The 19,000-nt window shown below is 32.8% G+C and overlaps 1 protein-coding gene across 2 annotated transcripts; it reads right to left on the bottom strand.

Annotated features, from left to right (window-relative positions):
- Positions 1–568: 568 nt before the first annotated feature.
- On the bottom strand, positions 569–8,732 carry LOC122596757 (serine carboxypeptidase-like 13). 2 transcript variants are annotated; one of them, XM_043769388.1, is made up of 23 exons: positions 8,647–8,732; positions 8,427–8,549; positions 7,540–7,641; positions 7,338–7,424; positions 7,149–7,215; positions 6,961–7,031; positions 6,296–6,444; positions 5,854–5,967; positions 5,690–5,744; positions 4,963–5,135; positions 4,484–4,629; positions 3,315–3,391; positions 3,046–3,168; positions 2,654–2,756; positions 2,477–2,514; positions 2,288–2,389; positions 2,103–2,189; positions 1,948–2,022; positions 1,791–1,862; positions 1,540–1,688; positions 1,249–1,362; positions 1,035–1,089; positions 569–892 (listed from the first exon to the last, which is right to left on the bottom strand). In XM_043769388.1, the coding sequence occupies exons 8-23, from the start codon at positions 5,952–5,954 to the stop codon at positions 797–799; spliced, it is 1,566 nt and encodes a 521-aa protein (XP_043625323.1). In that variant the 5' UTR covers positions 5,955–5,967; positions 6,296–6,444; positions 6,961–7,031; positions 7,149–7,215; positions 7,338–7,424; positions 7,540–7,641; positions 8,427–8,549; positions 8,647–8,732; the 3' UTR covers positions 569–796. The 2 variants fall into 2 exon arrangements, with proteins under 2 accessions (XP_043625323.1, XP_043625322.1); XM_043769387.1 differs by lacking the exons at positions 7,540–7,641; positions 8,427–8,549; positions 8,647–8,732 and having other exon boundaries at positions 7,149–7,201; positions 7,338–7,393.
- Positions 8,733–19,000: the final 10,268 nt, after the last annotated feature.

Below are 19,000 nucleotides of genomic sequence, written 5' to 3'. Positions count from 1 at the left end.
GTCTGATATCCTCACATATTTTGACTCCAGCATGAAACAAACTACTTCACTATGGCAACCGCTTAGTAGGCCTTGTAATGTCATCTCAAGGGTTAACTTTAAAGCGTGAATAAGCGTAGATTTACACAGCCGGAAGGCTACAAGATTGCTCTCATACCAATTGTAATTTACTTATCTCTAGGAACGCCATGTGGCATTCTCATTACGATGTTTTGGGTGCCCTTTTGAATCATATGATGGTTTTAGGCCCAGACTCCTTGTATGAAAGTAAGGTAACGGACTGGGTCAAGTGGGATTTGGTTACTAGATTGGTCAAGGGGTTACAAGTATACACTTGCCATATTATTCTTTATCAGCATGACTTACAATAAGCCCTATAAATCTTGCAACACTCTAACCCTCGTAACCTCCATAGCCATCTTCAAGCATTTGGACCACCTGTCCAAAATCTTTGAAGCGTTCATGTGTGAGTCAGCAGTTAACCAGATCTACATCGCTTGCTGTTACCTATTCCGTTAATATGAATTTGCGAAGCTTATGGTCTTATCTCAAAATTTTTTCATTCATCTGACCAGTAACCACAATGCTATTACCTCACAACTTTCAAATTCTAATACATTTCAACATTCATACAGGAAGTTTTTGGGCACAAATAACATTATTAATTTCCAAGCTTGACATCTGTGCCAAGAAATGTATGTGACTGTAAAACTGGTTTTACTGTACAGTAAAACAAAGTTGGTCAATTCTAATCAAAATAAATTACTGTTTGGTAACTATTTTGTTAGTTAAGTGTCTACGATTTTGTAGAGTCAGCGTGAGAAGCAAGCCAGTTTTGTACTAAGACCATCAATTCTTCAGGCTTGTATATTGCTACAGAATGACCAGCACCCTGCAAAACCGATAGCATGTTTAGACCATCAATTCTTCAGACTTGGACATTTACGAATGACTTTACTATCCTGAGAAACATTTTGACAGGTATGGGGAAGAATTTATATCAGAGCATCCAAATATATATAGATCGAAATTACCTTAATAGTTGCATATTTCAAACTGTAGTTGGCTTCGGAGTATGCCTTCTCATATCTGCAGAACCATAAAAACTAGAATGATCACTACATATGAAACATTACTTGTGATCCTCTGTGTGAAGACCCAAAAGATATCGTAGCATAAATGTATCATTTAGTAAAAAATATCACATTTTGTATGTCAAGAAGCATTAGGAACTAACTATGAACTTACCCGGCAACTTGAGTATGAATGAACCATGGTTTCCATGGGCTTTTGACTCTAAGATTGAGACTGTTTATCCATTGCTTCACGCCCATATATGGAAAAGTCATATCATGATCACCACTGTATATATATGTAAATATACTATAAAAATTATAGTAGCAGGTAAAAAACTTAAACTTCATATATTTAGTTTGTTTGAAATGATATATGAGCTTATTAGCCTAACTAGGAAGTAGGAAGGCACAAATATAACTAGTTTGAAGGAGAGGGATCGAGAGAGTAACAGTGATCACGTACTTGATAATCAAAGCATGGCATTTTTTACTGCTCAGTTTTTTATGGTAGGCTATGCTGCTGAAGATATTATAGGAATAAATTATGGAGTCTGCCTTCCCAAATCTACCTGCGATGCTTGTGTTGCTGAACTGAAATTTGTCTATTGTTCCCTGCACACTCACAAATACAAAATGTTATACACAACCATTATCATTGATCATTACATTACCATTTTCAAATTTTGTTCGCTTTGAATCATTTGATTAACATACCTTACGTATGTGAAGAGCTTCTCTTACGGCCTTAGTGTTTGCCCAAATATTAGCATAGGAATAAATGGAGTCCTATAAAAAGGAAATATGCTGTTAAGAAAGGACTTCTAAATATATTTAAAGAAAAATGCGCGTAACAGGAAGGTCTAGGATTTACCCGACAAATTAGTTTTGGGTCTTGTCGATCACAAAGTGGGTCTAAGACATGTAGTAGGTTGATTCGAGCTATACACTGCAACCAGAAACATGTATAACATAAACATATATAAGGGGAGAATATGAAAAATGCAGACAATTCATTAATCGACTCACCTCATTCACAGGTTGAAGACTATTTAAACACATTGTGTTGTTTGGATCTACATATATGTATTTACCTCCACAATGTTCTTTTGCTGGCTGCAAAAGTTAAACACAATTCAAAAGTGATTAAAAAGAACAGAAGAAAAAGTACTATTATAAAGATGGCACGAATGACCCGGCCCGTTCACAAGTACCTCATATATTTCATCTTCTATAAGTGCAGCTCGATAAGCAAACTCAACTCTCGAATTAAAATCTATGAACTTATCTGTAAGTGGGTTCACGATCAAGTAACCCTGCATTGACAACATACATGAATTAGATCGAATAAGATAACATGTGTATAATTAATTAAACTTTATGTAAGATATTAATTGGCTTACTTTGATGTTCAATCTGGGTTGAATATTCCGTTCATTGCCTACAAAAATGAAATGTTATAAAAGATCATGTTTCACAACCATACTAACTTCTGATAAAAATATGTTGGAAGATATTGTTTTCAGTTTTTAAAAAAGAAACTGTATGCCTGTTTTTGAACCAGATAGACGATTGCTAACCGTCATAAATTCTTGACACAAGTCTTGGAATGACAATTCCCATGTATGAAATCCCCGTTATGTACAATGGATTACTGACAAACGTAGGATGGTCCATAAGCCACTGCAAATTCATCAAAACACAATCAAACGCTAACGAATTATTCTTGAGCAACCCTGTCATGTAAACTATGAGACACTTGTGTATATATAGTTCAAAATTTCATTGCATTCGTCTTATTTTTTTTAAACCAAATTAGTAACTTGTAGGGCGGCCCTGAACAGGGGCAAACTCAACGGCCCATTTTTGAGGTCTCTGAGTTATTATGCTCTTTCTATATGCGGAAAATACATATTGCAACACATAACATTCATCAGCATGATATATTGCAATTTAATGTATGACGTCTTACCTTTCTTATAAAATCGTACGCATGAGTAACAACTAAGGAATCATTGCTCCTCGATGATTCCCATGTTTTAGCGTAGGAAAATCCAGTGCCGACCGGTAAATCTATGAATATGATGTTAGCCTTCTGCAAATTCGAACACTCTGATCATTTCACGATATAAAGACGTATATGAAGCTAGCATATATATATATATATATCATGATATGCATGTATTAGTTATGTAGATCGATGTAGATAATCATTATAAGTAGATCGACGAAAGAGTTAACCTTTGTCCATGAATACGGGTTCACTTTCAATGTTGCCTCGGTCTTTGTTTCATTTGTGTATTTGAAGTTAAGTGGACCTTCAACAACAAGAAGATATATAGCTCAACATCTATATAAAGATTAAAGAGCAAGAAATTAAATTGGGTGATTTCAAAGACATCTAGATAACCACTTAACGTGCACATTGTTTAGAAATAAAGGAAGGTAATATACTAGCTAGCTAGGAGCACATGCATATATATCCTCATTCCATTCATTATTTTGATAAAAAATTTACCACTATGTACACGTACACTTTATTACAGGCGATTAATTAATGTATATTTGTAGTAAGTTAACCAAAATATGTAGTAGCATTCATCATTTCCTAACATACTATCATAAATATGGATTTTTGATAACATGCATAGACTCTAATATGTAATAGTGAAAGAAAAGTTTTGAAGTCTATTAAGGGAAATGAAAGTTCTACACTTCTACCTAAGTTAGATTGTTAAAAACTGTTAGCATGATAGATAGATTAGCTTTCTTCGTCAAGTTTTGTTTTGTTCTATTCTTAGTAAATGGATAAACGGAAATTAAAAAAAGATAAGTTTTTGGATTCATATCAAAAGAAAAATAAAATAAAATATAAAATATATATATATACCGGGAAAAGGTTAGGTAAAACATACAAGATTTGGGGGATTATGTAAAATTTGGGGGGTTTATGTAAAATTCAGAGGAGATTATGTATGTTTATCAAATTCAAAGATTTAACATATAACTTTTTTTAATGTGTCAGTACCTAAGTTTAGGTAAAGTCTGTAGTACGGGTCATTTTCTTGTATCGATATCTTTGTTTTAGTAGTTGTTTACATTCACATATAAATGAGTCAATAAAGTACAAAGCCAGGAAATTTTCTAGTACATTTAATGAAGTGCCATAACTTTTGCCATACTACAGGGATCGACCAACCATATTATTTTCTTATATATTCTCTTAAATTAAGCAATACCTATTAGATATGCCATTTTATAAATCAAAACATATCTGTCAACTTAGTCAAACTTGAACTACCATCTATGACTATGATCACCAAACATGTGTAAACAATAACAGTAGGCTCAAAATGTCTCAACATTGTAGTGTGACATCAAATTAAGTTGAATGTAACATAGAAAATTACCGATTTGACAAAGGAAGGGAATAATGCCGGATGTCCCTGGACCACCAGTGAGATAAAGTAGCAATGGGTCTTTTTGTGGATCTGTTTTAGACTTGACAAAGTAGTAGAATAACTGCACTTCTTCGCCTTTCCCCACTCCAACATAACTAATTAATTTTGAACACAAATGCAATCCAATAATTACAAGATCAGCACAATGTGCATTATTGTTTATTTTAATTAAAACGCGTTTGATCGAGAAAAAATAAATAAATTCCTACATGATACAATATATCTTTACCCACCAACATATCAATGTTTTCAATTATTAGTACCTTATATATCATCAAATGATAAGATTCTGTATAGTACTTGTGGCCCGCAAGTACTATACAGAAACTTATTGCAGGTAAAATATAAGGCTAGTATTGACAATCAGTAGTACAGTATTATTTTTATTCGACGACTAATGTTGAAGCTTAGAGACAGTAGACACTTACCCGGTTTCAAGAGTGAAGGGAAGATTGCCTGAAAAGCCGGGCAAATACTTGACGATCGATTTGGAACATGTCGAGGGTGACATGTGCAATTGCAGTATGAGCACGAGGATGATTAGATAGATTTGCATTTTGTTTTTTGGCTCCATTATCATCCCTTCACTCCAAACCTCTCTCTATGTATATGCACTGATGCACATTATATATGTGTGCCCCAGATATGATAATATATATAAATAGTACTGTATTATTACTGTCTTGTTAAAATGATTCTTTATTTAAGTAATGGTCAACTGTTCGTTATATATAAATCTTACGTTAAATAACATGTATGTTAATTAAATCAATTTTGCTTTAGTTGTACCAGACTTAGAGGGAGTGTTTTCTTTTATTAATAACGAGAGTAAGTACCCGCGCGTTGCGGCGGTGAGATGGTGGGGGTGATAGGTCATGGAGTGTGATAACTAAATGCCTTAGTCGTACGGGATCCGCCCTCGGATTTAAAAATTCGTCGAAAGTATATCGAATGAGATCTCTAATTAAAGAGCATGTTCTACAACTTTATATAATTTGTGTTTTTTTTAATCTTTTATATTAAGATGACCTAGCTATCATAAGTTCATAACAAAAGTAAACGGTTACATGGAGACAAATGATCTAGCTATTAAAGATTATTAATGTTAGATAAATTAATCATAACTAAAGTAATGGATAATTGTGTGGTTTAAACCTTAATAGTCCCATATTTCAAGGAGAAATTGGCTTCTGAATATGTCTTCTCATATCTGCATAACATGAAGAGTTGCAAAGTTATGAACATACAGAGATCGAATGATCTTAGCATAAACATCCAACTTTTCCAAAATAGTGTGAATATGTGTAACGACGACTCACCCAGCGACTTGAGTACGAACGAACCATGGTCTCCATGGGCTCTTGACTCTAAGCTTAAGACTATTTATCCATTTCTTGGTTCCAATATATGGAAATGTCATATCATGATCACCACTGCATGGAAAAAGAGAAGAAAAAAAAAAGGGGGGCAAAAACTAAATCTTCTATGATATAATCCATTTGTATTTTTATGTCACAATCATTTAGCTAATCCTACTATACACCCCAAACTATTTAATTAAGGTTGTATCCTACATTGCTACTTAGCTGATACAAGCTTTAGCCAGTATTGTCTTTCAGCTCTGCTTCACTGTTTCGCCTAGCTAGGAGATTTACTTAGCCCGTTTGTAATACAAAAGAACACGGCCCAATTGGTCAGACCAGTTTCCATGCATAAGAAGTTCAAAAGGAAGGGAGGGAGTGAAGGACAGGGAGAAATTACTTGATAATCAAGGCATGACACTTTTTGGTAGCAAGTTGCTTATAGTAAGCTAAACTACTGTTGATGTCATAGGTGTAATATATGGAGTTTCCATTTGCAAATTCGGCCCGAATGCTTCTGTTGGTGAACTGAAAATTGTCAACTGTCCCCTGTACAATCCAACACAAACATCAAATGTTTTTGTGCACATATCAATCTTGAAAATTGGATTCAAAACATATTTGCCATTAACATGTCTTGATATGACCAATTAAGAATAACTCATGTGGTATCCACACATGTAAAACACATGATCTCATTGAAAGAACTTTTGCGAATGAGGAGGTATTGGGTTCAAATTCTGTTTTCAGTGTGCTTGTCTGAGTTAAAAATCAAAACTCTCGAAGATTCCCCTATTAATCCACCCCCACAAATGTGGGAAGTGAGACTCGATCCAGGTGGATCCTTCTAAGGTCAAAGACCTTACCAATGGGCCACCAACCTCATTGACCTTTTATACAGGTAAACTTTTGCCTACTTTTGTTTCTATTTCTATAATAAAAATTTGTTAACTAATCTAATGAACACACTATCAATCACCATCTTTTAGTTACGGTAGGATGCACTTGAATTATATTGTTTTCCTCATAATACTACTAGGTGCGAAAAACATACGATTAACATACCTCATGAATGTGGAGAGCTTCTCGTACAGATTTTTTGTTGCCCAAATACTCGAATAGGCATAAATGGATTCCTAAAGAAAGTTAACTATGATCATAAAAAAGATTATATAAAACTATAATAAGATAAGATATACTCGTAAGATATATACAAATGTGTTTTAAGCAAAAGGGTTATAATTAGAGTTTACTCGACAAATTGTCTTTGGATCTTGTGCATTGCAAACCGGATCTAATATTTGACCTACATTGATTCGACTTAAGCATTGACATACAAAAACATGTACAAGTTATAACATATATGAGAGGGCAATACATCATAAGTAACATAAAAAAAAAAACCAAAAAAAAAAACAGAGAAGATCCACTAATGGACTCACCTCATATATGGGTTTAAGACTGTCGAGACACAATGTGTTATTTGGGTTTACATTAAAGTATACACCTCCACAGTTTTCTTTTGCTGGCTGCAAAATTCAGGATTGAGGTTAATTTGGATTAATCAATGAAAACTTACAAGATTAAGCACGTAAGAAACACGCTATTGATCGATTTTAATACAGAGCAAATTTCATAATGTACCTCATAGATTTCCTCTTCTATAAGTGCAGCTTGATAAGCAAATTCGGGTCTTGAATTAAAGTCTATGGACCTATCCGTAAGAGGGTTCACAATCAAAAATCCCTATGCCGGAAAATATGATGAGTTGATTAGAATTAGTGTACATGGAAAATATGATGAGTTGATTAGAATTAGGTTACTTGGAGACGCCAAGTAACCTTGATGTTCAAACTTGGTTGGATTTTTCTTTCGTTGCCTACAAAAATTATAAAAAAAAATAAAATTAAAAAAAAAAAAGTTTAATGAGTCGGAATTGCTTTCTAAAGTTAACAAGTGCATATATCATTGGAAACATATATCTAGCTAGAGGAAAGACAATTGATTGTTATCATCATAAATTCTTGACACAAGTCTTGGAATGATAAGTCCCATGTAAGAAATTCCCGTAATGTACAGTGGAATACTCATCAGTGAAGGATGCTCAATGAGCCACTGTAAATTTACTAATACATTAGAGTCAAACAAAATAACAAACAGTCTTGATATCAACATTTATATATAAATTAGATCTATAGGAAGAGAAAAATCAAACACACTTATTGTCCTTATTAACTCATTATATTCAACACTCTTAATATATATATATATATATATACTTTTCTTTAGGACACTGGAAAGGGGTTTGATCTGTGGTAACCTCTAGACTAGGGCCTTTATGTGGTTTTTCCTTGATGACTACTCGTGGTTGGATGTGGTGGTGCCCCGGTTAAAACAACCAACTATCCTCGTCTGTAATAGACCCTTACCTTTGAATGGTGGGGACATGTTCTATTCGACCATTGTCATTCATTAAACTAAAACAGATACATGTTGGCACACAACATATATGATTGTACATGTCTAGTTACCTTTCTTATAAAATCGTATGCATGAGTAACTACAAGGGAATCACTGCTTCTTGATGATTGCCATGTCTTTGCATATGAAAAACCAGTGCCAACTGGTAGGTCTATAAATATCACACTGGCTGTCTACAACAACACACCATGGACAGTTAAATCATTACACTTCACATTTAGAAACAATCGAGGATATACATATATATGATTCTAAGGAAATTAGGGGAACCTTTGTCCATGAATAAGGGTTCAGCCCCAACTTTACATCATTTTTCGTTTCATTTGTGTACTCGAACTTAAGAGGACCTGTGCAAGATGGAAATATTTATTTCATTTCATTGTTAGGAGATTGTTCTTAGATATAAGAGCATTTGTGTACTCGATCTATAAAATCTGTTTGTTTGAGTCCGTCAAATCCCTCGTGTGCAATACACACACATGAGGGACCTAACGGACTCAATCTAACAAACAAACGTTAGGGTGAGGGTTGAAGCAAAAAGTCACCTTAAGAAGATGTAATGACATAAAAAAAATAAAACTTAATATATATGGTATACTCCAGGGCCATATAATGAAATTAACTCTAATTGTTATTTGTGTATGTACGCTTATAATTGGAATTAGAAAACCTGTTTTGTTTAGGTCTGATCATCGAAAGAAAGATGATGGATGGATTACTGAACGAAGGAAAATTGAATACACTATAGAAGTAAAAAAGAAATTAAATGATAGAATATTTGGGATAGGGGTAAGCAAAAAGCCGAACTAAAAACCAAAAAGCCGAACTAAAAACCAAAAACCGAAACCGAATCACCAAAAACTGAAGGAAACCGATTGGTTTGATTTTTTTTCCCCAAAAACCAAACTGATTAGTTTGGGTTTGGGTTTTATATGTCAAAAAACCGATCAAAAACCGAACAGAACCAAACCAAATTTCTTTTTATTAATATTATATTTATATCATATTACATTTATAATTATTACTTATAGTTAGTACATATGGTTTTTTTTTCTTTTTTTGTCTTTTTAATGTACAAATCAATATTAATTGTATGTTTTAGATATAAAAACACAACAAAATCAATCCATTTTATAAAAAGGATATCAATTTTAACACCTAAAAGATATAAATAGTTAGTAATAAGAATCTGTATATCTTAGTTTCTATTTCATATATTTTCACTTAACAATCGAAAGTAAATTTTACAAGATAATTAACAAAAAGTGTAAAAAAAAAATTTGAAAAAGAAAAACAAAACCAATCCAAACTAAACCGGAGAATAAAAACCGAATATAACGGTTTTGGTTTTCTAAAAACCAAATGAATCGATTCGAATTTCACTTTAGAATAAAACCAACCAAAACCGACTCATGTTATGTGTACTTCGTTATTTTGGTGTGACATGCAACTTGATGCTCTAAACTTAAAAATGACTTGTGGCAAACACCACCACCAATCATTGACTTACTATAAAATTTGTCACATCCGATCCATCTACCACTGTAGATGCTCTTAAGAGAAAGTATTGTATACATAAAGAGTTCACTTATATTATGTGGTTTCTTAGATTCAAATTAAGCAACATTATTAAAATCTGACCATATTCCATTTGAAAACAAATTAAAAGTGGCAACTTATTCAAACAAACAACCTTCTATATAGATTTTTTTTTTAAAGGTGTATTTCAACTCAGACGTGGCTGAAGACAATTTTAACCAACTATCGTTGAACCTCGCGAGATGTTGAGCATAAGCTGTAGTCTCTCAGCCCCCCTCCTTGTGGAAAATTCCTAGATGGGATACCCAAGGATTGTGTGAGCCAAGACTCGAACCCACAACCTTAAGAGAAAACCCACCAGGACCCCACATAGTGAGAAGTGTAAACACCTCTGACCACTGGGGTTTAAGCCAGTGGTTACCTTCTATATAGATCTGACCAACGTTTTCAATACTGATATCAAATATTTTACGTGTACTACATATAATGACACGCAATTAAAGAAGAGAATTGTTCCACCTTCTATATTTTATATCTTATTAACTATTAATATTAATTATAAAATTAGATGAGGGAAGACGTACATATGATATATATGAATATGTAAGAGAGAAGTACATACAAGTTGCTGGATGCCATAACACTTTTTTTTAATAACAGTAATTTTAATTCACAAGTTAGTATAAGTACTTTTATATATATATATATATATATATATATATATATATATATATATATATAAAAATATTTATATATATATATGATCATGTAGGGGAAATATAAAATGAGTTCAGTTTATTTTAAGTCTAAAATAAGTCCATTGATTTTCTTCCATCTTCTCCAATTCCAACCACCTCCTACCACCACATGCGTAAGTTGTACTTACACATGTGTAAGTCTCGCCGGAGATGGTCGCCGTCACCGTAGGATCATGGTAGTGGCCGGAGATGATGATGGCGGTGGTGGTGGTCAGAGTTAACTTACACATATGTAAGTTACATGGACTTTTTTTGGACTCAAATTAGCTAGACTCAATTTTATCTCACCCCTGATCGCATATATATATATAGACTTTTAATGCATCAAAATGATGTTTTTAAGTGTTCTCACCATTCTTATTTTAAAATTGTTTTTATTTGATTGCCCCCTATATAGAGTCAGCTAGTCCAACATCAGTCTATGAAAAATAGAATAGACTGGATTAGCAATATATATATATATATATATATATATATATATATATATATAGGGTAAAGATCATGGAAGAAGCTGTCTTAAGGAGGGAAGGGAGAGAAGGTCCTATGAACCAATCAGAACGCGACATGTGTCAAAATGAAAAAAAATGTGCGGTGCCATTTTCGTAAATAAATCAAACTTTTCTGAAGTGATCAGCCTGGGTTCCGATCAACTTGGGTCTGGGTCAGCTTGGGTTCTGATCAACTTGGTTGGTCAGCCTGGGTTCTAATCAGCTTGGGTCTGGGTCAACTTGGTTGGTCAGCATAATCAGTTTGGTCAGCTTGGGTCTGGGTCAGGTTGTGTCAGGTTGGGGTCTGTTCAAGTTGAGTCAGCTTGACACAATTTACACATAATCTACACCAATGTAGATTATGGGTTTTGGGTCAACTTGGGTTCTGGGTTGGGTCAGCTTAGGTCAGGTTTGGGTCAGCTTGGGTTCTGATTAGCTTGGTTGGTCAGCATGATCAGTTTGGTCAGATTGGGGTCAGGGTCTGATTGAGTCAGGTTGGGGTCAGGTTTGGTTAGCTTGGGGTTGGGTCAGCTTGGGGTCTGGGTCTGGTTGGGTCAGCTTAGTTAACTTGGGTTGGGTCAGGTTGACACAATCTACACAAATATAGATTAATCTACACAAATGTAGATTATGGGTTTTGGAGCAGCTTGGGATCAGGTTGGGTGAGCTTGGGGTTGGGTTGGGTCAGCTTAGGGTCTGGGTCAGGTTGGGTCAGATTGGTTAGCTTGGGTTGGGTCAGCTTGACACAATCTACACAAATGTAGATAATGGGTTTTGGATCAGCTTAGGGTGGGGTTGGGTCAGCTTGGGGTCTGGGTCAGGTTGGGTCAGCTTGGTTAGCTTGGGTTGGGTCAGCTTGACACAAAACTACACATAACTACACAAATGTAGATCCCAAGCTGACCCAGATTCCAGGCTGACCAAGCTAACCCATAACCCAGGCTGACCAATCTGACCCAACCAAGCTGACCAAGCTGACTAACCAAGCTGATCAGAACCCAAGCTGACCCAGAACCCAAGCTGACCCAGAACCCAAAGTGACCAACCAAGCTGACCAAGCTTACCCAACCAAGCTGACAAACCAAGCTGATCATAACCCATACTGACCCAAACTATCCAGAACCAGACTGACAAAAGTTTGATTTATTTACAAAAATGCCACCGCGTTTTTTTTTTAAATCCACATGTCACGTTCTAATTGGTTCATAAGACCATCTCTCTCTTCTCCCCTTAAGACACCTTCTTATTTGATCTCTTTTATATATATATATATATATATATATATATATATATATATATATATATATATATATAACAATACACGATAATCATGTCAAAAGTGGGGTATGAAATGTACACAATTGTACCTCCACTTGAGAGTAAAAATACTTCTTTTTAGAAGACCTCTAACAAAAATATGTTTTAAAAAAATATATATATATATACTAGGTCTTTTATCCGCGCGATGTGCGGCTATTTAAAATAACCTACGTAAAAAGAATAAAAATGAATATGAACTAATTTATAATAATACATAATACATTAAAGCATATAAATTTTTTGAGAAATATAATGATGTATAAAGCACATAAAAAATAACAACCCAATTACTTTTCATATTAAAAGTCGAAAAGAATTTGAAGATGAAATCAAAAACCAACTTTAAAAAAATAATATGACAATGGTGTGATGTGTCGACACAATTATGTAATCTATATATGAAACTAATGTTGGTTTTTAGGAAACAAAATCAATTTTATTAATTTCATAATTTTATTTTTTACATACCAATAATATATTTAATATTTTTTATTGCATAAATAAATAAATATTGTGGAAAATTATAGAGATAACACATAGGATTTCAAATTTTAAAAATAGTTTTAAATTAAAGAGAGTTTTAAAAAGCTAGGATTCCTACAGTTTTAATATTTCTATAGATATTTCGTGTGTCTATAAAAAAAATAATGTATGTCACAAAAAAACATATTTGCATTTTGGCATATATAGTTAAAAACACATGAATAGAACAAATAAAAATTACCAATCTGATTAAGGAAGGGAATAATGCCGGAGGTTCCAGGGCCACCAGTCAGATATAGAAGCAACGGATCTTTGTGTGGATCTCTTTCGGACTTGACAAAGTAGTAGAATAATTGCACTTATTCGCCTTTCCCCACTCCAACATAACTAATTAATTTTGAATACATTATAAGAAGCACAATACAAATTAATTACATTAAAATGCTTTAGTTTAGACGAAAGATAAGACATAATCCAAATGAGGTCATTTATAAGCAAGTGTATATTACTAACTACATCTAAATAATATTTTACAATAATGATGATTAATTAATGAACATATATATAGATGTAGGTAGGCCGTAGGTGGGCGGGTACGTACCCGGTTTCAAGAGTAAATGGAAGATTGCCAGAAAAGCCAGGGAGGTTTTTGACAATAGATGATATGGAATGTGAAAAGTGCCATTGTAGTATGAGCACCAGGACGATGAATGGGACTTGCATTTTTGTTTTTGGCCTTACTATATTTTTCCTGCCAACCCTTCTACATAATAATAATGTACGTTATATAGACGCCTACTATAACAGAATAAGAGAAAATGATATCTGGATGCAATATTGAAAAAGTATTAATTAAGCATGTGTTAAATCAACTTTGTTATTCGAAAGAAAAATGGTATATGAGTATATCTATACTAGAGTATATTTTAGCCTTTTTTTCTTAAAAAAATAATAACTAAAAAAAAAAACCACGATAGAATTAACTCAAATGATCTTAATGAACTCTCCTTTTAAAAATGATTTATTAGAATTTATCCAATTTGTTCTTAATAAACTACTTTATAACTTAAACCCTCTTACATTAATAATATATGAGAAGTGATATTGGTACCAAAAGTTTTTATAAATGTACCACAATATACAAGTTGTATAGTTGACTATACAAATTCACACCGTACAGTTGTGGTACATTTGTCAAAAGAAGTGATACCAAAATTTATATTTTAAACTTTATCTTCTAAAATATATTTACAATCACTTTTACATCAATTACATTTTATATCAACATATACTACTTGACGCCGCTACCATCACCAATGGTCGCCACCATCACCACCATCTGCTACCACCACCAGACGCTGATCGCCACCACCGCCGTTGCATTACGCAAGTATTGTGCTAGTCTTCTTAAATGTTCTCTTAATATAATCCATATGTATCATGACTATATGACGAGTGGAATTTGTTTATTCTATACCTTAATCTTATCATTTGAGAAAAATTTTTTTACCAAATGTTATGATCATATTGCTATGGCGATTATTAGGATAGTTTTTAAGAATATATATATATATCAGTTTCTTGGTTTATTTACTTTATTTGAAAAAATATATATATTCACTAAACAAAATATCTAGGAATATAAATTGTTACACTCTAAATTGTTAATATGGTTGATAAGTATTATCGACTATCGAGTAGCACCTATTATGAATCACAAAAGTTTATAAATGGGGTATCAAATGTGTAAATTTTAATATAAAAGGGGCGGAAAAAGACAATATGAATTATTTTCTTTTCAAAACATTCATTTTTAATCATATATGTGTAAAATATTCGTTTGTGGTTGTGTACGTCTAAGTAGATTATGGAACTTCTAAAACCAGATAAACATGTTTAAGTATTGTCGTTTGTAAATATGTGTTATGTCAATGTCTTAAGGAAAATGATAATTGATAAATGGTAGACTTTTTTAATTCGAAGTAATTTATTTGCCTTTAAAATGAAAGAGAAATGGAATTAGAACTTTAGACGTTTTTTATTTGCCCTTTAAAAGGAAGAGAGATGGGTGGTTGGAGTCCTGGGGACCAATCATTTTCGCGTGCTTGATTCTTTTATCACTCTGGCGGCTTTTTATCATTTCGCAGTTTCATTTCATATTATGTTCACCTACATGTTTAGTCACAAAGATATTAATCAATTGGGTGAGTTTTGATAGTACAAGTTTGAGTCTTAGGTTAGTAATTTAGTATATTTAATGGATGTCCGGATACCGAAATACACCTCACCAAATCTATAATTCCGAACTTGAAGAGCGAGGGTCGGGATCCAATCCATCACCGCCCTTCACATAAATATCTGGCACCCATTTTTGACCACTTGAATACGTATCGGTTACTAAAATACGTTCCACTCAATAAGAAAAGTTTTACGTTTTTTTACCGATAACTCGTTACAGTTTCCTCTAGCCAAATCGATTTGTCATTAATCTTCCAAACTTACCTGAGCTAATTTTCCAGAAAGCCCAGCCCATTATTGCATTGCAACAACCCCAGTACCCCACTAAGTCCATTAGTCCATTGCCAATTTGCCATAATCCCATGAAACTATTTGATTCTCTGTTCATGTCTCCTATTCTTATCTATAACTAGGTAGCTCGAGCCGTCCGATGGGCGGCATCGGCTTTTGAAAATGTCTGCGTTATCAAATACTATTCTTTCGTAAATTTTTTATAAAGAAACGCATAAATCAAAAGAAAACAAAAGAAAAATTTGATAACATACATGTAAAACAAAATTTTACAAAATTTTTTTATAAAAGACCAAAAACTTAAAGAAATGATGAATATACAAATGGAATATTAAAAAAATACAGATTTATAAAAAATATTCTATAAAAGTTTAAATGTTACAAAGTGTTGAAAACTATTGTATAATACAAAGACAAAAAAACAATAAATTAAACAAAAGTTATATATAAAAAAAAAACTAAATGTTAAAACATCATAAACTACAACGCATATGTCATTGTTATAAAGTACATATAATAAAGTTATAAAAAATTTAAAAAGTTACAAAAAATATATTACAAAGAATAAAATGCTAAAAATGACAAAATACAAAAAAAAAAAAAAAAAAAAAAAAAAAAAAAGACAAAATATTAGTAAAACATAAAGGTATATATAAAAAAAAAAGATGTTACAAAAAAAAAAAAATTTTTTTAAAATCTATATAAGTTTAGGGGGTTCAAATAATAAAATAGAAACAGGAAGGACAGAAAAGTAAAAAGAAAACAAAGGAGGGACCAAAATGTAAAACTTTACTATTAAATACAAACTTAAAAAAAAAAGAGGGTGGGAGGGGTTGAACCCATGACTTCCACCCCTTAAGGCATGGAAAACAACCACTGAACCAAATTCATTTTACATTTAACAATTGCTAATTTTTATATTTATCTTCAATGTGCAAATGAAGACAAAAAAAAACCACTGTTCACATCTTATTCCCTTATTAGAGTAGATAATATAAAGCAAATAGGGTTTCAACTTTTAATTTCAACAATTTATACATGATAATACATAATGTACCATACATCAATGCCTACAACTTTCTCTCTCCTTCATAAATCATTTTATTCCTCTAATTCTTTCAAAATCTTTTATCTCAAAAACCGTACATCGATAAATTATAAAAATTATTTAGGTGTTCTTAAAATTTTATGCTCTTTCATTAGAGATGTCATTCGATATACTTTCGACGAATTTTTAAATCCGAGGGAAGAGCCCGTACGGCTAAGACATTTGGCTATGACACTCTATCACATATCACCTCCTATGACCTATCACCCTCACCATCTAACCGCCGTAACGCTTGAAGTGGCAAATTAAATAATCAAGGTTAGCATTGCCCGTACACACACACATTTATTCGGCCCGTTTTGTGATTAATAGATATCTTGTAAAAAACAATATTTTTTTTTTTTGTAAAACTATAAAACATAACAATATACGAGTAATAAGGAACAAGAAACAAATATGAAAAAGTTGTCTTATTATGATGGAGTTTTCTCAAATATATATATATATATATATATATATATATATATATATATATATATATCTCCTATTATTATTATTATTAATATTATATCTCCTATTATTATTATTATTGTTATTATTATTATTATTATATCTCCTATTATTATCTAGTAACCGTAGTAAATAACGAGCATAGTGCCCGCGCGTTGCAGCGGCTAGAAGGCGAGGACAATATAAAAGGGAGGCGGTGGTGGAGATCGAGGGCGGTGGTGGAGAAGGAGGGCGGCGGCGGAGGGTGATAGAAGGCCGAGGAGAGCGTGTAATGATTAGAAAGAAGGTAGGGGTGTAAGGGTATTATGAGAATACTGAAAAAATGCTTAATTTCCAAAAATAAAAAAACCAATATGCTTTATAGAGGAGTATAGATATAGACATTCATTCCATATTAATCCATAATCTATCCCCCCTCCAACTCACCCCACCCCTCTTATGTCCAATAATTAAAAACATTATGTCTTCTGTCCAATAATTAAAAACATTATGTCTTCTCTCTCATGATCACATCACTAAGTCATCTTATCATAAGCAAACCAACGTCTGAAATATTAGATGTCTTAATAAATCTCTTTACGTATCGCACTAACAATATCCTAAGTATCATTCTCTTCACATATATGTTGGACCAAATCAAGAAAAATTGTGGACTTACACCAAATCTCATAAAGATCAAAGAGTACATCATTTTTTTTTAATTTTGAAGGGCACACCAAGCGTACCATATTGGAGATCATACCCTTTAAGGAAGGGAAACTACCATTAAGATACCTATTCATATGTGATTAAATTGATTTATACAGAACAGTTAATTAATCTACATAAGTTGATTAATTAAGGAAGTGATAATCGTACTACATAAGTTGATTAATCTATCACACTATATAAGTATTATAGCATATTGTACAAACAGTTAATACGCAATTGTGGTAAAGTAATCAACTTGTATGGTACTAATATCATTTCCTAAAGTTTTAGTTGAGAGAATGGAAAAAAATATTTCCTAAAGTTTTAGTTGAATGGAAAAAAATATTGATGATTGGAAGTCAAAAACATGGTCCTATTTACGACTTGATATTTTTCTCTTTTTATCATCAAATATATTTTTGTTTTCTATATATTAATATCTTCTCATTTTCATTTATTATTGGTAAAAAAAAGGAACCAAAAACATATCTTCTTCATCATTGGATGACGCCAAAAGAATACCCCAACAATTTACCATTGGTAGACATCTTAACTCTAAACTAAATATCTTTGTTCCTAACTTTTTTTCTTCCATGAATTAAATATTTCCTACACAATAAAAAGTTGCTAACTTAACCGACTTATAAGAGCATTTACAGTGGGTTCGTCATCGCTCATTCGTGGCTCGTTTTCGGTTGAGGGACGAGCGCACACGGTTAGGTGTGGCTCGTCTTTGGGCTCGTTCTCGCTGGCTCGTTCCCACACATACGAGTGAGGAGTGTATGTTTTTTATTTTATTTTTTTTAAGCAGCGGTCAAGTTTTTCAAAGTTTTCAAAAAATTGACACAATCAGTCCCTAAAACGGCCATTTCCGAATTTTATACACATTTTCACTTTTGGTCCCTTTTTATCACTTATATATATAACATCTTTACATTTATAGTTTTTATGCATAAAAACACACTTTTATAGACATAAAACACACATTCATATATCTAAAATCATCATGTCTTTTTCACTTCTGTCGAGTGCTAACACATACGCATGACCGGAGTTATTTGGGAACGACTCCGACGATGAAGAACTTATCACTATAATGGGTGATTTTATTGATTTGGTTGAAAATGGGGAATCTGTAACCCGTCTCACTCGTGTTTATATTCCAAGAGATCGACTTGGTGCAGGGAATCAGTTGTTGAAATGATTACTTTGTAGAAAACGCAAAGTACCTGCCACACTTCTTTAGGCGGCGTTTTTGA

Source organism: Erigeron canadensis, chromosome 4, assembly GCF_010389155.1.
Source record: "Erigeron canadensis isolate Cc75 chromosome 4, C_canadensis_v1, whole genome shotgun sequence".
NCBI classification, from domain to species: domain Eukaryota; kingdom Viridiplantae; phylum Streptophyta; class Magnoliopsida; order Asterales; family Asteraceae; genus Erigeron; species Erigeron canadensis.
This window is presented reverse-complemented; position numbering and strand designations above follow the sequence as displayed.

Bases quoted from the DNA above. Each gene is read 5' to 3' on its own strand.
- LOC122596757 (XM_043769387.1), bottom strand. The intron at 2,757-3,045 runs GTAAGACGTCAT...ATGAATTTGCAG, and splicing joins CGTACGATTTTATAAGAAAG to TGGCTTATGGACCATCCTAC. The intron at 893-1,034 runs GTAATTTCGATC...TCGGTTTTGCAG, and splicing joins TGAAATATGCAACTATTAAG to GGTGCTGGTCATTCTGTAGC.